This window comes from Python bivittatus, unplaced genomic scaffold (genome assembly GCF_059951505.1).
Source record: "Python bivittatus isolate LINGU-HERP-01145 unplaced genomic scaffold, Pbiv_v1 ctg000350_np1212, whole genome shotgun sequence".
In the NCBI taxonomy this organism is placed as follows: Eukaryota; Metazoa; Chordata; class Lepidosauria; order Squamata; family Pythonidae; genus Python; species Python bivittatus.
The window spans coordinates 43,039,221-43,063,436 of NW_028277074.1; the positions used below are offsets into that span (position 1 = coordinate 43,039,221).

A 24,216-nucleotide genomic window follows, 5' to 3' on the forward strand; every position below is an offset into this window, starting at 1 on the left:
GGGTACCCAGCACCACTGCCTCCTGTTAATTTCTGCACAACAATAGTCTTGTAAAGAAGATTGGGCTGAGAAAGAGGGATGGCCCAAAGTCACCCAGGGAGGATGGACCAGAACCTGGCTCTCACCATGCCGGGTTCCACATTAACCACTACATCCACTGGCGCTCTCCCTCTCCCTCTCTGACAGTCTTCCCATCTACAGGTGAAACTCGAAAAATTAGAATATCGTGCAAATGTTCATTTATGTCAGTATGGCAACTCAAAAGGTGAAACCAATATATGAGATAGATGCATTACATGCAAAGCGAGATATGTCAAGCCTTACTTTGGTATTTTGTATTGTATATGTGATGATTATGGCGTACAGCTTATGAAAACCCCAAATTCACAATCTCAGAAAATTAGAATATTACATGACATCAATAACACAAGGATTGGAAATAGAACAATATCGGACCTCTGCAAAGTATAAGCATGCATATGTACTCAGTACTTGGTTTGGGCCCCTTTTGCAGCAATGACTGCCGCAATGCGGCGTGGCATGGTTGCTATCAGCCTGTGGCACTGCTGAGGTGTTATGGAAGACCAGGATGCTTCAATAGCGGCCTTCAGCTTCGCTGCACTGTTCGGTCTCATGTCCCTCATCTTTCTCTTGGCAATGCCCCATAGATTCTCTATGGGGTTCAGGTCAGGCGAGTTTGCTGGCCAATCAAGCACAGTAATCCCATGGTCATTGAACCAGGTTTTGGTACTTTTGGCAGTGTGGGCAGGTGCCAAGCCCTGCTGGAAAATGAAGTCAGCATCCCCATAAAGCTCGTCTGCGGAAGGAAGCATGAAGTGCTCCAAAATCTCCTGGTAGACGGCTGCGTTGACCCTGGACTTAATGAAGCACAGTGGACCAACACCAGCAGATGACATGGCTCCCCAGATCAACACAGACTGTGGAAACTTCACACTGGACTTTAAGCATCGTGCATTGTGTGCCTCTCCATTCTTCCTCCAGACTCTGGGTCCTTGGTTCCCAAATGAGATGCAAAAGTTGCTCTCATCAGAAAAGAGGACTTTGGACCACTGGGCAACAGACCAGTTCTTTTTTCTGTAGCCCAGGTAAGACGCTTCTGACGTTGTTTGTTGTTCAGGAGCGGCTTGACAAGAGGAATACGACATTTGAAGCCCATGTCCAGGATCCGTCTGTGTGTGGTGGCTCTTGATGCACTAACTCCAGCCTCAGTCCACTCCTTGTGAAAGTCCCCAAGACTTTTGAATGGCCTTTTCCTGACAATCCTCTCCAGGCTGCGGTCATCCCTGCTGCTTGTGCACCTTTTTCTACCACACTTTTCCCTTCCACATAACCTTCTATTGATGTGCTTTGATACAGCACTTTGGGAACATCCAACTTCTTTTGCAATTACCTTTTGGGGCTTTCCCTCCTTATGGAGGGTGTTGATGATGGTTTTCTGCACAACTGTCAGGTCAGCAGTCTTCCCCATGCTTGTGATTCCTACTGAACCAGCCTGAGAGACCATTTAAAGGCTCAGGAACCCTTTGCAGGTGTTATGGATTCATTAGCTGATTAGAGTGGGACACTTTGAGCCTCAGAATATTTTCTGAGATTGTGAATTTGGGGTTTTCATAAGCTGTATGCCATAATCATCACAATTATACCAAAGTAAGGCTTGACATATCTCGCTTTGCATGTAATGCGTCTATCTCATATATTGGTTTCACCTTTTGAGTTGCCATACTGACATAAATGAACATTTGCACGATATTCTAATTTTTCGAGTTTCACCTGTAATGTATTTATAAATGGCTTGTTCAAGGCTCCCTTTCACACAATGACTATATGTCAAAAGGCTACAAATAAGCCATTTTCTTTCCTTCTAAGTCCTCCTACTTAAACCCCGCACAAGACTTTTGTCAGTGTAGTAGAAAACTTGCAATCAGCCAAAGACCTTAACATTAAGTTAAGAGGACCTCTTTTTCCCCCTTGGCAGTTTTTCAGGTACAAACGTGATGAATGGAGTGGGAAAAATATACATACCTGGGTTGGACTCTTCAGGAGTGGGACTGCAATCTGCATAAAAATGGAGGTGTGACATGCATGATTAAGGGGAAGCAACACATTTTAAAGATAAGCAACTGAAATGCTTAGCACAGGCAGTCTCAAACACTGGCAGGGGGGGTTCAGTTTAGATAGGGGTGGGCAATCTATGGCTGTAGAGATGCACATGCCCTGAGCCTTTTTTCAAAAGCCTTCTGTGAGAAATCCGCTTTGGCCCCTGGTAAGAGCAATCTATCCCATCCTGCTCTGTGGGGAAAGGCAAAGGAGAAAAAGAAAAGAGAGTATTAGCACAGAGAGAAAAAATGGGTTGCCAGAAAAACAGCAAATAGGTGAGTCAACTCATGTTGCTTCTCGTCCTGTCCACTGTTTGATGAAGCCCATTCATCACTGACATGCAGCCTCCTATAGATTGCTTGCAATGAAAGAAAACAATTGGTTGCTTATTCCTGCTGTAGCCTCTTTCAAGGTCCCTTTTCTGCTTAAAACACACTGCACCCACTAGTAGGCGGAACAAAATCCCTGTGCTATGAATTCACTGAAGCACTTAGAAACTAGAAAAAATATAGGTGTATTATATTCAGCCTCCTCTACTAGAGAAGCCACAGCCTACAGAGTTTGAGCCACCAATGGCTTCTAATGGATAGCAATTTAAGCAACTGAATAGAATAGCAGAATACCAACTATTTTAGGTGTACCAAATAACCCACATTTATTCTTAAGGTATGCGCCTGAAATATTTTACATGTACTGTGAAAACATAAAGAATAAATACAGTATGTTTGCGAGAAAAGCTCATCAGGAAGCAGAGATTGAATGCAAACTTTCTCAGAAGCATTAATTCAGTGACAAATTCAGATTTATTTCACAGAATTTATGGAATAGGCCTCATTCAGGCTGTATTTTTATAAGCCTCTAAGCAGTACCCAGAAGGGCATGGTGAACACCTATTGCCATTTTTTCCAGCTTTCCTGGATGTTTTACACTCTTCTTCAATGTTAAAAAAATCGTTTGTGACTTTCAGCAAGAAACAAATTGATGAAAATTGTTGATTAACAGCATTTAATTTATTTTTATTTTCTGTTCTTTAATGTTTTTAATAATATTTAATTTCACTCTACCAAGTTTATTGATGGATTAGAAGCGTACATCAGCCTCACAACCTATGCAGCAATCTAAAGAGCTTGCAGGGAAGATGGTGAAAGGGGAAAACTCTTCATTTGCTGCAGACAAACTGGAATCTGTGCTTCAAGTGCACCTGTGAAAAACACTATTATTCTGTTTCCTCCCCTTGGCTTTTATAATTTCTAACTTCTTTATAAGGTTGGTATGGGGTCAAATCACAGGGCAACCAGATAATTCCAACACAGGCAACTATAACTAAGTATGAAAGTTTGAGTGATTTGTAGATAACATTTTGAGTTTGTAGTTTTCTGAAACTTTCATCTCAAAATGTGTTGGGTTTGTGTTTTTTTTAGTGCAATTAATATGACCCAAACTGTCAGAAATAACAGAAGGACTTCAGTCCAGAAGAATTTGCATGTCTATCATATACTTCCCTGTCTCCTCTTCCGTACACTTGAACTATTGATTCCATTAGGCGCATAGGTAAAAAAATTAGTTTACAGCAAGAAAACAAAAACCATTTAAAGCTAATGCTTAAGTGATAATAATCCACCAGAATCAATCCACTGCAGGCCTTTTCACAGAAGGTTAGGGACCATAACCTACCATGCTGATCCAGTGCAAGTTGGTAAACAGATTTTTTTTAAAAAAAAATTTACTTCCTGGACCAGGCTGAGTGACTGGCCCAGCCAGCTTCTGTGCTTAAGGGAGGACTAGGGCCAAAGTTTCCCTACTCCTAGTCCAGCACCTTCACCACTACACAATTCAGGGGATGGACGGACAGACAGACACCTATATATTAGAAGACAAGTTCCTTAGAATTGTTCTAAGGGTGGAGGTGGGGATAAATGTAAGTAATTCAGGCTGGAACTCTAATGATGGTAAAATATTACAGGCCAGCATCTTCTTATCATTTTCTCTTGTAAGAGATTTTTTTTTTAAATGAAGTGATTGCACAAAATGGCTGGTGTGGGTCTTCCGGGCTGTGTGGCCGTGTTCTAGAAGTTTTGTTTCCTAACGTTTCGCCAGCACCTGTGACCGGCATCTTCAGAGAGCAGGAGCACAGACAGGAGCAGTTCTCTCTGTGCCCAGGATGAGGTGACCCTTTTGTGGGTATTTATAGAGATCTGAGGGGGGGGGATTGGGGGTGTGTGGTGGGGGGTTAGGGGGTGTGTGGGGGTGTGTGGGGTTTGGGTTAACGAGTGGCTCCTTGTTTTGGTGTCAGAATACGTGTGTATCTTCCTGGGGATTAGGCAGGGTTTTTTCTTCTATTGAGTTGTTAACAAGTGGCTGCTGGGGGTGATTAGTATGTTCATTGTGTGAGCTGCTCACACGGTCACAGATGCTGGCGAAACGTTAGGAAACAAAACTTCCAGAACACGGCCACACAGCCCGGAAGACCCACACCAGCCATCGTATTCTGGCCGTGAAAGCCTTCGACAATAGATTGCACCAAAGTTTGGCTGCCCCGTGCTAGAGCAGGAAAACATGCAGCTTGTGACACTGCATTATACATTTAGCACTGGAAAATACTGCCAGAGAGAGAGGAACAAAGCTATGTGGAATTGTGGGGTTGCTTGTTCAGCACAAGCCCCATATCTAGTTTTAACCACTGAATTTAACTTTATAGCATACCTTGAACTAGAACAGAGGTAGTGTAGATAAGGCAACATTAAAAACTTGGAAATGGTTTATTGTTCCAATGATGGTTTTATGATTCCACTGCCATGCTGATTTTTACAACTTCATGTTATGAACATTTTTTAAAAAAATTCCGTTTGCTGCTCTTTGCATTACACCCCTATGCCAATTCACATTTAATAAAAAAAAGATTCATATTGGCTTTAAAACACAGTAATACATTCTTCCCTAATCTTCTCACTGGTGTGTTTTTAAAATAAATACTGCCTACCATGACTTCAGCTATGTAAATAATCAAGTTAAAAATATCCTGTTTCAGCATGGGATGTTACTCTAATATTTTAATATGATTTTGATTATAAATTAAAACACTTATTGGGGGAAAAAAACCTTTAACCTTTATGCATATTAACATAAAGGTGACATTGACTATGTCAATCCATTATTCCAATGGTACTTAGACAGGGCAGTATCAGGAAACACTTAAATGTATTTTCAGAGAACGTTTGCTTCATTCAAAAACATTATTCTTTACTCCATGACCCAATACTATATAAATGATATTGCTCCAGTTGGGTGGAATTCTTTTCTTAATCACCCATCTGATGTGAGAGATTCTCCTTAAAAATTGCCTTTATTAATCTGATGTCATCAACAGATTTTGCCCACATCTTGCACAGCTTCACAATAAAATTAGAATTTGCATTCAGTTTTTAATCTGCCAATAATGTAATAACTATTTTTATATTAAATACACTATTCCATAGATAACACATTACTCATTCTTGCACTTTGCTAGTGCTTGATAACATACAAAAACTTAAAGTAGTAATTAGAATGCTGAACAAATCATACACATCCTGTTCTATATCAACAAATTAAAAAAGACACACCAGTTATTTCAAATAATGGTGGCATTTTACTGTTAGTAGTAAATTTTGACTATGAAGTTATTGTGAAATCACAAACACAAAAAACTGTTGTAAAAAAGTGCAATGAAGAGACAATATGAGAAAGACCATAGTGTTGCAAGAATTATTTTGAAATGTCAAGCAAGCACATGGAAAACAATTAATTTTTACTCTACATTCTGACGTTATATATTTATATATAATGTTATATGTATTATTCATATTCCAGTATGAACATATCCTGCACTTCATACAGCACATGACCTGCAGTTAGGAAGGGTAACTTCGCAGATGGCCACCGCTTTAGAATAATACCGGTGTTTTTGTAACAAAAATATAAATGCTATATACAAGTATAGATGTATCTTTAAATGTGTCTAAAATATGGTTTAATCAAGTTTCCAGATAGAGTTGTATGCAAAAATCTAAACACCTTTGACCAAAGTATATGTTTCAGAGACTCTCTAGGTGAACAGAAGCTGATATAGCCTCTACCCAGTACAAAATTAGACATGGTATCTCTGCAAATTTGAGTATATATTTACTGTTTCTGTGCATTTATTTCCTTCCTTTTGAAGTTTTTCCTATTCTTCCTTGCAGAACTCTTCTAGCTTAGCAATATTCTTAAGTCTCCTTGCATGTACTGCATTTGGAGATCTCCCCACCGATTTTCAATAACATTCAAGTCTGGGAACTGTTTCCAATCAATGTCTTGAAACTCTGAATAGGGATTCCTAAACTTTTGAATACAACTATGTCTGTTGAGAAGTCATATATTTGGATGATGCCGATATCTTCAACCACTATAAATAATAATGGAATGTATTTTTTTTTAATACTCAGCATTCTCAACAGAAAATATCTGAACAATTAACTTCCGCCATTTCTTCTTATATCACAAATGAGATCAGCTGAATAAATTAAATTCAGTCATATTCCCTTGAAAATAAGAATTGGACTGTAGCTTATCTTACCAGTTTACTTCAGCATTAACTGCTCATATCAGAGCAGACAATTCAGCTCTATTAAAAATATTCAATAGCAAAGTTTATCTGTTTCGAATCACACTTCCTTACAGAGAAGAAGTGTGCAGATTTCAAAGTTTTTTTCCTCCAACAATGATGCATAAGTATATAGGCAAGAACAGTATCTGAGATGCTTTTTAGGAACATTTACTGTATCTGGCTATTATTTCAAATACTACATTAATTGTACTATTTTCTGTTTCCTTACAATTATATTTCTGAAATCTCTGGGCTAACTGCATAGGTATTTTTTGTGTCAGAACATCCTTATTAGTCAAAGAATTTTCATGAGCATACTATACTATGCTCGTAAAGGGACTTTAATTTCTACTGAATGCACTTGTTTCAAATACTGCAACTTACTTTGGAGACAGTTCATGATATACAATATATCACAGAGTCACATATCACAATATTATTTCCCTTGCTGCTTTACAAACATGTGAATCAGTAAATCAATAAAGGCCTAAAGTAGTCTTTCCCAAAGTGGTGCCCTCCAGATATGTTGAACTTCAAGTCCCCTAACACCCAGCCAATATATCCAAGAGCCATGTTTGGTGGGGGATTACAGAAGTGTGTCTGCACATCTCAAGGTAAGCTCACTTTAAGCATCAAATTTATTAACTAAATAAAGGCTTAGATGGCACATTTCCACACTCTAGAATGAATCCTGAGTGAGACTGGATTCACCATACTCACACAGAAACTGAGGCATGTGGCCTGCAAAAATGCTCCTCTTCCAACTGTGAGAAGAACTATACTCATATCCTGTGCATCTCCAAAAAGTGCTAGTTTAAAACACCTGTAGGGCTTGCAAATTGCTTTCCAAGCTCAATTTAAGGTGATAGTTTTGACCTGTAACATGCCTTAAGTTGCTATAATTGGAGAGGATTATCTCTCTCATTATGAACTTGTTTGGACTCTAAGATCTGTGGAATCGCTTCAACCAAACCTTTAAATGTTTTCATATTACTGTGATTTTTAGGATGGATGGGCAAAGCATTCTGTGGACAAACCACCCCATGCACAAAACAAGCAGTTATTTCATCCTGGCATAGACCCAGACCATGCATATTTGAGCTATACATGCACCTAAAACACATGTGTTCCAGGCAGAGGTGTTCTAGGATGGGGAGAGTGAGAGAAAGGGAAAGCCATTGGTGGTAGCAGCAGTTAAAAGGAGGTAGAGGAAAGGAAGGTACAGAAAGATGGTGGGAAAGGGTGGGCAAGTGGACCATGCACAATCATGGGGAGGGGGTCAGCTAAAGGATGGTAAGGAAAGGAAGAGATGGGAAGGTGGGGAAGGGCAGTTGGGGTGGTTTGGTTTGTACAGCAGGGTGATGATGGCGCTGTGTAGATAAGGGGAGGCAAGTGAAAGGAAGGTGCAGGAAGATGGGGGGTCAGGGGAAGCACAGCCAGTTGGAGATGTCTAAAGCGTGGTGGGGTTACTGGTGGCACACAGCTAAGTGGAAGTAAGGAAAGGAAGGAGTGATAAGATTAATGGAGGAACAGGTGCGTAGGCCACATGGAAAGGGAGGGGAAAGAGGAGCACGGTGCACCAGCCTTGCCCTACTTGCATTATAAGACTCCTCCAGAGTTCTCTCAGCCAAAACCCTGAACAACCAAGATGTTCCAGGTTTTTGTTTTGCCAGACTGCAAAGCCCTGCCCCCAGAATGGTCTGCCTGAATTTCCAAGCCACAATGTGTTTGTTCTATGCACAGAAGAAACACATTATTCATTTCATGCATGCTTTATATCTCTGGGTATATTTTAATGACTTTTGTTTACTTAATTGATTATGCATTTTGCTACTTTTATGCTGCTTTGATCATCTTGCTGAAAAGGCACAGCAATATACATACATACAATATGAGTTGTACAGCATAAATACCTCTGGTCTCCTGAAACATACTGTAACACTAAAGATCATCTGATACAGACTTCAGCTTAACCGAGTACTTACTAGGTGGCTTGAAACAAGCCACATTCCAGCCTCGGTGTCTTACTTCCATCTGCAATAGAGGGAATAAAATACCAGCCTACCTTTCAGATTCTCTGCCCATAGAAAACATGCCATATAATATTATAGTCATATGAAAGTATCCTAAAATATCAACCAATTTAAGATAATCAGTTGGTTTCTTAATTAGCAGATGGGCACACTTCTGGAAACATCATTGGGCAAACCTACTGATTTTCTATCTTCCGGTTTATGCAGGGCCCTCAGACATTTTTATAAATACTGATGATTCTAGAGTCTGGAGTTCTTTAATTTCTTTTTTTTCCTTTCAAGAATATAAAGAAAATTAAGTAAGGCATGGAACAGAAATTGGTAGGTGAAAAGATAAATGTCTACAGGCAGAGTGGTGCCTATCAGCACCACTTATCTATTTCTGATGTAAAATAAAGTGATCTCCTATAGTTTTTTGGGGAGGGGGTAGAAGCACTCCCTATTTAACCCATTAATCTTTTTAGGAAATGCTCTGAAAATTCAAAATGGACATACAGAGAAAGGACCATGGTTCTCGCATTTCTGGGAGCTGATATACTGTTAAATGAAGGTCCCTACTATACTGAGAAATGTTTACAATACGTGGATCATGAAGAAGGAAGAGCTAAGAAATGCAACAAAGCAGAACAAAATGGCAACAGGAAAAAGCCATGGCTGTCATACGCACTTGTGATTCTGGGAAAATGGCATGCAGAGGATGAAATGGATGAAGATGATGTTGGGGATGATGAAGATGAGATGATCTCATTTAAGGTCTCTGGCTTTATCCAGTATGCACGGGTATCCCGTTTACCTTTCTTGCTAGAGCAGCTGACTTCACACAGGAAAACATCTTCACAGTTATCACTCTGTAATCGCTCTTTCTGGAGCAGCTTGTCCACCCTCTGGATAATGCATTCAAGACTTTTGTCAACATTCACCCAGACTTTTTCCTGGGAAGGAACAAACAGGAAGGGATCAATGACACACTTGTGTGCCAAGTATAACGAAAAGGCCTAAAGAAAGAAGTACAGTATGTTGAAATAATATTTTCAAAAAGCTATTTTCACTGCTATCAGTAATTTATAGAAAGCACATCCATAACCTGAAAAGAAATAACATACTAAAAATTTCTATCTATGTTTTAATTGGGCAACAGGGTAAAATAACCGCAGAGTCATTTTCTGCTGGACAAAACTGATCCAAACCCTATCAGCTTGTATACTACTTTCCATTAAATATTTGGGAAATCATCACATTTCCAAGACATTTAGTTTCTCCTTTTTTACAGGAAACTCAAAAAATAGAAACAGAAGCAGAGAGAGAGAAATGAACACCCCTGGCTGGGTTCACAGACTGTTTTAAGTCACCATGTAGTTTGTTTATTTCAAGGGATGCATGACCTCAGCTGCTGAGGTTCCTACGCTCACTATATATGAACCCAACTATTGTGACTTGTTCCAGGAACTATACTTAAATCAGATGATGACTTATTGTGATGCATGACCTGAACTACTCTTTAAGTGATTTGGTTATACTAATGAAAATGTAGAGTTCCTATCAATACCAAAGAAAGTTTCAAAGCTTAGTTATCTTTTGATTAAAAAACCCAATAAGGGGATATGACATAGGATTACATATCAGGTTTAAAGGATTGAAAAAGGCAATGCTACAATGTACCAGTTTTTCTCTAATTTAACTTAAAAGACAACAAAAAACACTTTCACTTTCCCAAGCATCCAGCTGATTTATAACCCTCTAATTGTTTTATATTCCACAATGGACAAGTCTCCTCTCCCAGTGCAGCAGCCTGTTACAGAAGTGCAGGAGACAAACCTTTTCCCCCTCTAACTTTTAGCTCAAGGCCATTCCATGTCTGGATACTTTACCATATGTCTGTACCTCTCCATGTTTCTAAATACTTAAAGTACTCCTATTTAGAGTTAAGAAAAGGTCTTCCAGAATTTATTGGCAATTTTCTCTCTCTCTTAGCCAGATGAACTGGCAGTTGGCCTGGAGCCAGCTGGTGACTCTCTAACAGGTACACTTGACCTTCCTCTCTTCCATCTATCTTCTGGCACCCCACTAAGCCATTTGCACTAGTTAGTAGTTTGTCCTATGGTGCTTTTCCTCTTCAGTGATTCTTTTCCTGGTCTTTCCTTCAAACACTTCATGGACTTGTAACTACTCATGAATTAATAAGCTTTCAATAGTACAAACCCTATTCTAGGATCACTAGCCAGCCTTTAAAACCCATAGTTTATTTTCAACAACTACTGGAGGTGTCTAAGTCCATGTTAGCCACTTTAGTTGCCAGCCATCACCTCCATTCCCACGTTTTCCCTTCCCATCAATCTCCTGGGTGTTTAAGAATCTGACAACTCCATATCCACCACCCCTCCTTTTCCTATGAGCACTGTGTTCTATGAGAATCCACACAATCTTCTGTTCCCAACTCCTTAGCAGCAAAGCTTATCATAAAATTAATGTTAGAGGTCCGAGTATTGCAATATACATGGCCAACTTAACAATCTTAACTTCCTCACCCTCTGTTTTCTGAAGAAAATGTTCACACAGATATATCACTATATCCCATGGACTTCAATGGATGGCTCAAAGGGCCTTCCAGAGATTCTGCTGGAATGGATAAACCGAGGGTTCCAGAGCACCCAAGCACCTTCCAATAGTGATTGCAAAATTGGGTGCATGGATTTCTACCATTTTTGTAGTGGGGACATGACAATTGGAACACAAGCTCTAAAACAGGCTTAATATCATTTATAACTACTGTGACCATACATCCTTTATTATAAAGGGCAGTCCTTTATTTCAGAAAGCTGTCCTTTAGATGTATTTAACTTAATTATTTATTTTCTTGGTTTTGCTCTTGAGTTTTCCTTTGTAAAGGAAAGTTACAAACCTAAACACTTAATTTTTTATCCTTATGAACCTCTTTCAGATTTGCCTCTTTTTCAGGTTTGTCCTTTATTTTTTCCATATACGGTCACTGTATTTATAACACAAAGGAAAAAAAAAAACTCACCTCAACCCAGAAAAAGATGCAAAAATCCATGCTATGTTCACTGTGCATCACTGATTAACGCCCACCACCCCTTTTGCTCATTCAAAACATTTTAAGCATAGTCCTTAGCCTCCAAAACATGACCAAATGTCTGGCAGCTGTAATCTTACAAAAAGGGGGTGTCTGAATTAAGACTCACTGTAGTATAGGAACAGAATCTTAAGACCACAGCCTACCCACTCTTCTTCATGCCAGTCCACCTGTAGAGAAGAACGGCTATTTCTTCCTGTCCACCTGGCCACCAGAGTATCTTGGTCATTTCTTAGCACCACTTGTTCTCCCTCTGTAGATGTTGGAGAGGCCTTTGAAGCTATATAATCTGGTCTTGCAGCATTCAGAGCATGAATTGAATTTGCCAACAACTTGCAGTCACAGACAGTGACAAGCTGCCGGGTCTAGAAAGGATAACGGTTATACACAATATTTGTAAACAATGTCTATTTTATAACATCATCATCTTTAATACTGTTCAAGACCAGCACAACCTAAGTTAAAACAACCCCAGTACAATAAAAAATATGACATTTTTATTAACAGTTTAATACATGGTGTACTTCTCTTAACAAATCTGAACATGATTTAGCCTTATGGCTAAGGCACAAAACTTAACAAGTGAAAAGGTAATTTTAGGCCACTTAAAAACTTCTAGGACATTTAAAAAAAACCTTCTAGGTATCACTGACTGAGGCAGCCAGGCAATCTTTCCATTAGAGGGCAAATTGAGAGCATAGTTCTACATAGAATTTACATCTTAGACAAACATATTCTAAGGTGTTTATTTTATAACTATTTCTATAGTATTTCACTGTGAATTTGATCTCAATCTGCATTCAGTGAACTGATTCATCCACCACACTAAGCTGTAATTTTTCTTTGGTGATAGCTTACTATGTTGTATAACCTAGGCATTGTGGCATATAACCTGCATTTGATAGTAAGTTGTGTGGATCCAGCCAATTATGGCTTATTTAATAAACAATGTTAAAAGAAACTAGGTTTAGTGTCATGTGTGAACATAGTCTTTGCACAGCAAGAAAATATAAAGCCAACATGATTAGCTAGTGGGAGGTAGTCAGCACTAAGATGGATACCATTATCTGCAAAAATGGAACAGGGCCATAAAGATCTTTCCCACAGAATATTTTAATTAGCAATTTGAATAATGTTGCTTTAAGCATCACCAAGATTTATGATATTAGAAACAGAAATCAAATTTTAGTGAAAGGTCAGGGAAGGAGAATTTCAATAGAATTACAAACCCAACCTTTTTGCCTCAGGTCTAGTCTGTTTCATCAGTAGGATTTAAAGCAGGATGGAATGTATTAGATCAGGTATAATGAAATACAATAAACATATATGCTGAGTTCAAAGAGGTTTAGTGCTCAATACTGACCATTCAATGTAGGCCAAATAAAAATAAAAAGATCATGTAGCCCTTTCAGAATTCTCAGGTTCTGGCAGGTGTCCAGAGAAGGAAATTCAACAAGTGCAAGAATTTCTTGCTATTCTTACAGTATAAGCATAATATTCAGTTGAAGAGAGATCACAAAATGGAGCATAGGGATGACTGAACAAATTCCCTACCTTATCTGCCAAAATGGCAAGCGTTCTTTCAAGTCCATTGGCCGATTTATCTTTGGCAGCTCTGGAAAGTCTTTCTGCATAGTAACTAACTTGAGTTTTCAGGGTATTGATCTGTGCAATAATCTCCTTTGCTCGAACAATATCCTGCGGTATGTACACTATAGACTGGGAATTGGTTGCAGTGCTGAGGACAGGGGAAAAAAGAGTAGTTTAAAAAAATTAATGGAAGATATTGGTTTGGGGTCCTGTTCTAACTATCAAGCCACCAAATACAAAGACTGACAACATACTATGTTGCAACCATCTTATTCAAACTATCTTGAGATGCACACGATGAAAGCATTTGAACAACATGTATTTATCAAACATGCCATGTGATTACTCAGAAGCCACACAAGAAAGAGAAAACAGCCCAATCACACAATACAGCGATAACAGAATTATTCTGGTTAATCTGATCCTTTGCCTAAGCACAATTTAGTCATTCAAATGGATATCCGATCCATTTGCCTTCAAAGATCTCCAGATTCACCTTAGAACATATTACTGCTATGTTATCCTCTCCATAGTCATGCTATTGTCACAGATGATTGAAGTTTTATATGGTTTTGTTTTCAATCTTGCCAATTTGAGAATTCTGGCTTAATAAACCCAGATTTGCACTATTATACATGATTAGGTAAACCAAATATAGCTCAAGATGCATTTATAGTAAGGCCTAGTTACTTAACTTCACTTTCCCTCCATACTGTTTTTGCAAATCCAGATATATGGTCTGCTATATATTGTTGCTGGAGCACCATCATCTTAAAGGTTCACACGATGTGCCTGGCTTGTTGGAAAGGTAAATATGGAGTCTACTTCCTTTCTCTCACAGATAGCTTCCTTCCAGTGTCCCATTGCAGACTGTAGATTTCCTGCTGCCAGTTACCTGATTCACTCACAGCAAAATAGATTTATTTAAAAGAACTCTTCCACATTGCATAATACGATGCTTCTGAAACAATGTAAGTTTTCAGAAGCAGCTTCCAATATAAAAATGAAGCAGAGAATTGTCCAAAAATGTTTTTGATGGTATGGATGTTGTGGCAACATCTCTTTCTTGTAACAAACTTTAAAACTCTAGCTTTAAAAGAATATAGCTAATACTTTAAAAGCTATTTACAAAATTTAAAAAAAAAAAAAAGCTTTGCTGAACTGACTGGAAAAATACTAGAGGAAAGGATCTAGAATGTAATAAAAAAATGGGAAAAAGTGAAAAGTAGATTTTTTTTATTTAAAAAAAGAACTTCAAAATTGTTGTAAGGTTTTCCTTTAAAAACGTGATACAGATTGCTTATTTTAAGGACAGATCTTCTAAAAGGATAGGCTTTTAAGTATTCTTATCAACTTACAGCGATATACATCTTATCTGAGTGAGAGACATCATGCAGAATCAAATTATATGCAGTAGCAAACTACATGCAGCATTATTTGTGTTAGACTCATATTCAAAAGGAAACAAAGCAAATCTTTTGCCGAAATCAAAGGAAATAATTTGATCAGCTTCCCAGAACCATTCTCCAAAATGAACAGCTATCATCCTTCACTGACAACTCTAACTGGAAAATGAACGTTTATCCATTTCCCCCCCCATAAGACTACAAAGGTAGCAATTTTATTTCTTTTTAAATTTAGGACTAAGTAGACTAAAGCAGTCCAGCTTTAGCGATTAATGGTCACCATCTTACAAATGTAAATGTGTAGTTCCACCGAAACAAAGGCCATTTAGTCTAGTGCTTGGAAGCGCCACCATGTCAATTCATGGGCATGGATGAAAGTTTTCTGTCATATTTGATCCAAATCTATATAAAGCTCTTGCATAAAGAGGTGATCCCACATCTTAAAGTGGTGGAAATAGACCTTTGAAGTCACCACGTGCACAAAATGAGTAAGTCAGCCTTTGTAGAGGCACGTATTCAGAAAAGCTACAGCTAAGTTCCTTGCTGCCCCCACGGGACAAACAGGAGAAATATCTAGTCACCACAGTCTAAACATATCCTGAGACCCAGAACTTTCTCTACTGTGTGGGCTCACTTGGTAATGTGGTTAAATGTTTTATCAACATTGTACCACCCACCCACAAGTATCTGAAGAAGAAGGCCAATGGCTTCTAGGCAGGATGAGATAATACGAAGGCATTTTGATCCTCAGCACTGCACTTTTTAACAAAATAAGCCAGGTGCCTATCATCTCCCTCTTCAAATAATGAAACACTTCTTAAAACTAAGCCCAATAAGAAACATTGTCTCTCCTAAAAGGAAAAGTATTCAAACAGTATCTGATCATTTTAAAATTTTAATGACGAGCAGTCACAAGTTTAATATTTCCAATTGTCTCCTAAATTGGCCTGTATAACCCAAAGGTGGTTTTTAAATGTTAGCTGTTCATTGATAAAGCAAATAATGCAAGTGGAAATAACAAATTCATGCCTATGAAACACCCCAGTAAATATTTATTTAATGAAGCAAATTAGCAAAAGTCAGGATACAAATATAAAAATACCCCGTTAGTGCAGTCTGCTTTAGAAAAAGAAGAAAGCTGTACTACGAAACTCAGAAATAGAAAACTCACCAACTTTCCTCAAAACTGCTAAAAAAAAAAAGAAACCAAAAGAAAATTAGCCTTTAATTTGTTAGCAAATAGCAAAAGCCAAATGATGTTAGGTAAATGTTAATTGCTTTAATGCTTCCTAATAATATTGCTTGTATCAAATAGGCGAGGAAAACAAAAAGTATGCAAAATGGTAGATGTCTCCTAGAGAGCTATAGTTACACCTGACACATAGAACACATATCTATTTTTACAGAACGTCCAGCAAATCCCGTAATGAACTGGACCCCCTCCCTGACTGGCCCTCTGCCATTCCTTCAGAGATCCTCAGTCTCATTTTCCAACCAAAAAAATCTAAGATAGAATGGAGATCCCAGGCCTGGGTTCAATCTATCAAGATGTTCCAAAGGTAGAATAGTCCAATCACCATTCCAATGTTTTAAATGGGTGGTAGGTCCAAGCCAGCCAATTAGTCTATTAAGTATAATAAGCAAACTACTGTATATGCTAAGCATCTCTTCTCAAAATTGATGGACTGGATGATTCAAGAAAAGATTTTAATCACAGAATGGGCCAACTGGAGTAAAATGTTGGCATGCATGCTAGTTAACTGTGTTTCTTATTGTCATTCAAACATAACCGCTATGTCTGAACACATAAAGTATATCTTTGTTTTAACTGTAACCAATTTTTTAGTGTAAAGCTTGAATTGGTATTTCAGCAATGCATGGGGCAGTTTCCAGGACTCAAAAAGAACGAAGAGGCTACTTTTGTAACACTAAAGCACACATTCATGCTCTACACAAATGTTTCTCAACCTTGGCAGCTTTAAGATGTGTGGACTTCAACTCCCAGGATTCCCCATGCTGGCTTTGGAATTTTGGGAGTTGAAGTCCACACATCTTAAAGCTGCCAAGGTTGAGAAACACTGCTCTAACAGAATGCATTCGGTATTAAAAGCATACTGCACTCCAGTAGTGCATATATTACAACAAATGTTTGAATAAATAGCAGTGTACAGTAGTTAAAAGTCACTGCCATAGTCACTAAAATATAATGTCAGAATGCCCATTTTATAAAAATGCATGGCTACATTTTATATGCCCATTAACCAAATGTCTAGGTCATTCAGTTATTTTTTGTACAGTTGCTATTAGCCTACCTATTTGATTCGGTTTCTTTGAATGTAATCAAATTTTGTTTTATTGTTTGTAAAACCTGCTGTAACCAATCATATTGATTATTTAGCTGTTGTTGCTTATTTTATCTTCTTTTATTTTTTAAGGTTTCATTTTTAGCTTTTGAAGTGGGATTCTGGTAATTGACCATAATAAAGGACTGACTGATCTCAGAATGGAATTTCATTTGATATGAAAAATTAAGTTCAAAATTCCACCGTGGCCGTGATTCATTGGTGGGCCTGGCCATACTTGGTCACAGTGCCCACTAATGTAAGAGATGAATGCAAAAATGACATCTTACAAGATTGTCGTAAAGACCAAATTTGCAGACAGATCTGGGTAGCATATGAAAAATACTACACTGATTTAAAAAAAAAATAGTAGCAATTGATATGGCAACCAACAAAAGAGACATCATCAAATCATAGGTTGACTGTGATATTTTCTAAACAATTTTCTAAACATTTTTTCCCATCTAAGGGAAAATTTACACATGGTAAATCTGGCACTTTTTTCTGTAGCTGTTATTAAAAGTGATACATGTAACATAGGCTAGAAATAAGTAGTGTTTTAACATATGAAACTAAAATAAATTACAGATGAGAGGTATCAGCCTAAATTTACTTCTGACTTACTGACTTTAGAACAGCCACTAGAAAGAATTTTGCTATTTATTGGGCCAAGTTCTCTTGACGGAAAACTGTATCTGATCTGGCAGCGAGAGCAAGCATTTAAAGCAACAAAGTTTTAAGAATCAGTCTAGAATAGTCCAACAGATGATTTTGTTCATGCCACGTTCCCTCTCTTTTTAGATTAAGAACATAAAGGCAATACAGACAAAGCAGGATGGCTTTACCCCTGAAAATAATAGAAAATGATACATTCATGAAACAATAGTGTGTTAAGGCCTTTAAGGACCTTCCTGGATATTTTTCATCAAACTTCTTTAGCCAAGATACCCTGCACTTTAACAGAATCTGCAGGGTATCAACGTTTAATGAGCTTAGTAGTTTCAATGTTTGCATTTTTTATTTTGGTTAAAATCCCTGATATCCAAAAGGAACTGAAGGCTAAACTAATTCCTGTGCTCATTGCACCAGCAGCACTAGCACTTATTTCAAATCAGTTAAAGGTCTAGTGTATCCACGTGGCCTCTTTTGCACCCACTGCTGTATCATTTAAATTCCCTTCCATCTAGAAAGTAGGAAAACTGCCTAAGAATGTTTTCAGGTTTCAAATAATTTCATATAAAGCTTCCCAACTATTAAGGTTATCTACTTGACCCCTTTCTCCATCTATGGTTCTGATTACCAGAACCACAAGATTATGGTATCAGCGTCTCTGGGTTACATCATACGGGAATGATTTATACATCTCATAGCACCTGACTGCAGGTGTTTTAGACTTCCCCACCTCTCTTTCCTTTTGGACATGGAATCATTCATCTCAATAGCAAAAACACAGAAGAAAAGTAAAGCAGAAATGTGTTCTGTCTGCTCTTGAATAAGTAACATAGTAAAGGTAATGTCACTGAATTGAACTCGACTCCTGGTGATTTCATGGCCACATCCATGTAGTTTACTTGAAAAAGTACAGAAGAAGTTGTTTAACTTTGCCTTCTTCCAAGATGTTTCTCTCTTAAAAAAAAAAAAAAAACAGTCTAGCCTACAGACTGGTATTTTCTGGCCAGTCTCTCATCGAAGTACTAAACAAACAACCCTCCTTATTTCTAAATTTAGACAAGGTTAGCAAGGTGCTGACACCTCTTGTGATAGTGGCCCAAAAGATCTTCAAATGGGGAAAAAACAACAGCATCAGGAACAGAGAGGGACCTGGAAGGAAGTACCTCTTTCAAAATTCAGCAATTCAGGTCAAAGAGTTCTGCACAAAATTTCAAGGGAAGTCCTTAACCCTACCACAGCCAATAAATTGTTGTATATCATTAAACAGGAAAATCTGCTAAAAGCTGAAATACTTTGATTAATTTAAAAAGGGAAACCATTCTTCTAAACTCTTCACATAAGGCATCTCTAATCGTTATTTGGTTGAAGCTTTCTATGAACGGGTAAAAGAGAAAAGAAGGAATGGCATTCTGTTTTTTTACAAAACTAGAGTCACAAAAAGGGGTGTACGTTCAACATGCCACTTACTGTTTCTTTGCATCTTCAAATTTATGAAGCTTTTTCCGCAGACCTCCAGATTTAAAGCCCTGGCAGTGAGCTGCTGGTGCTCCTATAGTTACAATGTCATAATTCTCATCTAAAGAATGCAAATGAGAGGGGAAAGGATGCAATAAGAATTCCTGTAATCTTGTCTTAGAATGCAAATATGCAAAAAATCAATTACATTTTAAAGAACCAGCTAGACCTTCTATTAAGCCTGTAAACACTTAAAAAATGCTGAGAATTGCATTAACTTATCTTTAGATCTAGTATATGTTCAAAGTGGCATTTCTGCATCGGTTATTTCTAGTAGAGGAAATTCCTTATAACAAGTATGTCAAGAACCAATAAATATATGAACTGCATAATTTTCCATTCTATTCAACTATGTGCCATTTCTTGCATTTTTGTTATAAGCCATGGGATATCACTGGAAATACATGACCATAAAGTGTGAGAACTGTTCACTGCGTAGATGCCCAGTCATGTGGACAGTCTCCATGTCTACAGCAATACCTGCCGAGAATATAAACATTAGGACATTCTTCATTTGATCTTGGAATTATGTAAGAGAACTTTGTTATTTCATTAAGAAAAGTCAGCAGCTATGGATAGCCATTCTAAATCAACCATTCTCTATAGGGTACTCAACGGAGAAGATGGCTACACATGAACATTTCTTTGCAAAGATAGTCACTTTCTTCCATTGGAAAGCATGCACAATTATTAGAGGCCTATTCTGGCAAAAAGTTTAATTTCGTTAAACAGTAAAAAGATGTGTTAAAATAGTGTGGTGTAGTCCAGGGATTTTCATGACTTGAATAAGAAGTGGACAGACAATTTAGAATTTACTGGGATATTCCATTTTCCCCAAATGAAAAGCAGAATAATATAATTTTTAAATGGCAAAGGCCACAGAAAGCCACAGTTAATAAGTATCATTGTTTAGGAAAATATTAAGTAGTATCAGTATCTCTCAAATAAGATCCCAAGATTTCCTGCCAAGTACAGGTGTCCATTTCTTGGTGTGCAAAGGTTTTCTCAACCTTCTTTATTCATCATGTTACAACAAAAGCCACTTGCTCTAGACAGAAAATATCCACTACGCTTCTAGCCTCCTTATTCAGAGAACAAAACATACAACCCTTCCCCCATTTCTCATTTTCTTTGTCCAGCTACTAAGAGAAACAAGAACTACACAAAAGGCAGTCCTAACCTACATGAGCAAAAGATGCACAAGACCAGAAAAAAAACATTTTCTTTAAAAAAATAAACAACAAGTGGGCTCTGTACAGCACAGGGCATTCCTACTCAGGGGTCTAGCCAGTCAAGAACATATTCCATTTCTTGCCCATTCGGTTCAGAAGTGTACCAGACATGCTTAATTTTCATTAAGCCCTAAAGATTTTTTTACCCCTGAAAACTTATATGTAGCATGCTGCTAATGAGAATAAAGATTCACATGTGGAGAACTAAGTTTGCTAATAATATATAAAATATGTTAAGAAGCATAAGGATACCTGATCCTGCATCATCCTGGACTCTCATTCGCTGTATGTGTAAATTTGTGGGCATGAATTCAAGCTTTTTATCACCTTTCAGACTACTTGCTTTGAATGATGGTCCTGGAGAAATTCATTGAAAAGCATCATTTCACTCCACAGAAATATAATAATTAAGGAAAAGTGATCACAAAGAACAATACCAAAATGATAGTTAAATAGATCAGCAACTATATTTCCTATAGTCAGAATAAAGAATCATGCTCCCAATTCTGATCCTCACAGGAAACTATTGGGGTGTCATTTCTTCTAAGCTTGTTTGCTTAAAGGAAGATAGACTTGCTCCAGGATGTTGTAGCTAATGACCACCAATACAATTTCTTAAATTACATAATTATGTTTCCAATCAAAGGAAATATACGTAGCTCAGGGTTGAACCGTGCAGTTCTTGGTGCTCTCTGAGCTTGGTTGTTTGCTTGCAGAGGTTTCATTACCCAACTAGGCAACATCATCAATGCAAGTAATTATGTTTGTATTCACTGAATTGTTCACTGCAATCTTAGTTCATTCTCTGACGTTTTCCAAGCTTGAAATGCAGTAGGAATATAGCCTATGCTTTTCAGATCAAAGAACCTCTATCCAAGAGTTTACAATATATCTTTTTATTGGAAAAGTAAAAATAGCTGATATGTTGCTTTCAAGAAAGTAAATGGAGAAAATAGACCATCAGAAGACACTGTTTCAATGTTATCTATAGAGTATTACAGGACCACAGACATGCAGAATGCTTTTCTAAAAATGATTGCAAGAGTGTGAACATAATTTTAGAATACGTTAAGGCTTTTTAAATTGTTTACCACATAATAACATTACATCTTAAAGGTTTAGTTAGAGGACAAATTGAAAGATTGCCAAATTTCATACTTTGTTGGCTCTGAGATTTTGCTTACAGGATTAAAGCTTACGCAAGCAAGGCATTTCTTTGCCACAATACCCATCCCTCCTTCTTGTGACTACTTTAAGCTTCATTTCACAGTCAAAGCCTTTAATCTCTTGATTTTCCTTTCTTATTGTCTGCTTTCCCTTTATTTTAGAGTAACATAGTTTTCTCATAAGTATTTCTATCAAGCCTGGCAAAAGCTAACATTCAAAGAGATCTTCAGAATCACCAATTTAATGACAAATCAGACTGATATCAGTCACTTTGTATGATTAATGGCTAAGCATCAAATATATATTTTATTACAATGGCAAAAGAGCCACATTAATGGCAAGTCCAGATCAGTCCCCACAGCTATTTTCTCCAACCATTTCTTCTTCAACTGAACTCCAATACCAGAAGTGGCCTTAGATGGGTAAAGTATGTTTATAAACTGCCACCAGAGTGAGATGTAGTAGGCTTCATTATAATGTTCAGCATCCCTCACTTGTGTTCCTCTTTTCTTTTTTAAGTAAAATTGAACAAGTCCTGTGCCTTTAGAACAATACTGTAAAGACATTCATGCATCTGTTCCTGTCCCATCTAGTTTAGCAACAAGGTGCTGTTGTGTTTAAACACTAGAATTCCGTGCAAAAACCAAATTAAAAAATGCAATTGAAAAAAGTGAGGCACACTGTCCATTTACAAAAAAAGGCACAATTTTGTAAGCTACAAATTGCAATATGATTCATAGCCCCTTTTCTGAGCTTCCTCCACTTTAGTATATATACAGACTCATTTCTGATCTATTTTAGACCCAAAGATATCTGCTGTTCTTTGGCTTTTAATGGCATTTAAGAATGTTTTAGTGATTTTTTTTGGTAGCAATTAGATCCATTACTATTTTATTTTGTGGTTCTATTGGTTTTCATTCGTACTGAATGCATAAGCTGCCCTTGTATTTGTAGAATTCTTCTTCTATATCCACTTCCAATCTTCCTTAAGTAACCTGCGCTGGACCAAGAAGGCTAGACAGGAATATAGGTAGTAAGTACAGATCCCACATTCCTTCCCGTACCCATCCTGGTTAACCCAAATGATATAAGCAAACAGAAAAACCACTTTGAAACTATGCAATTGTGTCTGAATGAAGAGTACATTTTTAAACAGCAATCTTCTTCTAATGAAAAGACAACGATATCCACAGCTGGTGATTTAGAAGCCATCATAAAAATATGTCTGAAGCATCTTTGTCTTTGTAAGCTGCCCAGAGTCCTCTATTGTGGGGGAGATGGGCGGGGGAGAAATCCAATAAATAAATAAAATAAATAAATAAAAATCTACCTTTGTACTGATGAAGATTGGTGAGGTTGTCCTGATAGGTCAGAATAATTGTTTGGTACTGAGTGACTATTTGCCGACGAAGACTTTCCCAGCAGGGGGACAGCTCTCCTAGTTCTTCAAGTTCACAAATCCTACCAAAACGTCCAAAGAGAAATGAAATGTTATTAGACCAGTTGTATACTAAACTAAAAACAATATGTCTTTCTCATCTATTTAAAGCCTACCTACTCAAACCTACCTTCTCAAGCTACTTAAGCAACTTATTTTAACTAGTATACTTCTTTAGTTTTTTGAGGCATATGTCAAGCCTGGTTATTCTCATACATTTTTTTTTTCATAAAGCACTCTGTCTTTCTCCATGTAAGGTCAAATATTAACTGTGTTCATATCTTAACTGTTTAAATATCCCATTTTCCAGTATTAAGTGGGACTGACAGATACTAAGTGGGATTTGATTTCTGACAAGGCTCCCATACTGTTAACAGTTTTAGAACAGAAAGAAATTAGTCAAGGAAAATTTTCCAAACATGGAGATACGGTGATGGAAGAAGGTGCGTCTGCCTTGTTTTCATTTCTTGTGTATCTGAAAATTGGTCTATCTCCATTTGTAAATACTGAATAGCAGTAAATTCAGTAAAACCCTCAGAGGAACTGGCAATATCTCTGACTTCAGTGAGGAGATGTAAGTGTATAGTTCTCTGTTTCTAAATACCTGAAGTAGAATTAGGCCTCAAAGCATTTATAGGGTTTTCAAATTACGTTCTCACAGTTCCAAACATGTGCTCACAAGCCAAATAAAAAACAATGCAGTATTTCTTACAAATGTGCTTCTTTTACAAAGTAAGTAGTATCATAACTATTACTTTCCAGTGTAAACACAGATAATAGAGGCACAGGTAATAACATAACTAGTAGTATCACAACTATTTAATAGAAAAAAACAAGGCTACACAAAAATGCAACACGTATCTCCCAATACATGGTTTGTGCTTGTTCATTTATTTATTAATCATATTATATGGCCGGCCAACTCATGCATCTCTTTTGCACCATCTCACAAAAATCTGAAAAGTCAGAATTTTGATACACAAGTGTG

At 37.5% G+C, this 24,216-nt stretch overlaps 1 protein-coding gene across 5 annotated transcripts in view; it reads right to left on the reverse strand.

Annotated features, from left to right (window-relative positions):
- Positions 1–24,216, reverse strand: part of INPP4A (inositol polyphosphate-4-phosphatase type I A) — a 111,951-nt gene that overhangs the window by 21,459 nt on the left and 66,276 nt on the right. For 2 of the 5 annotated variants that reach the window (XM_088145017.1, XM_088145016.1), the window contains 8 exons: positions 23,121–23,251; positions 20,876–20,980; positions 19,344–19,452; positions 16,034–16,051; positions 13,421–13,604; positions 12,013–12,231; positions 9,443–9,707; positions 2,044–2,076 (listed from right to left, as the gene is read on the reverse strand). In XM_088145017.1, coding sequence (XP_088001143.1) covers positions 2,044–2,076; positions 9,443–9,707; positions 12,013–12,231; positions 13,421–13,604; positions 16,034–16,051; positions 19,344–19,452; positions 20,876–20,980; positions 23,121–23,251 — 1,064 coding nt within the window. The remainder of the gene's footprint in view (positions 1–2,043; positions 2,077–9,442; positions 9,708–12,012; positions 12,232–13,420; positions 13,605–16,033; positions 16,052–19,343; positions 19,453–20,875; positions 20,981–23,120; positions 23,252–24,216) is intronic. The other 3 variants (XM_088145019.1, XM_088145020.1, XM_088145018.1) reach the window with 3 other exon arrangements.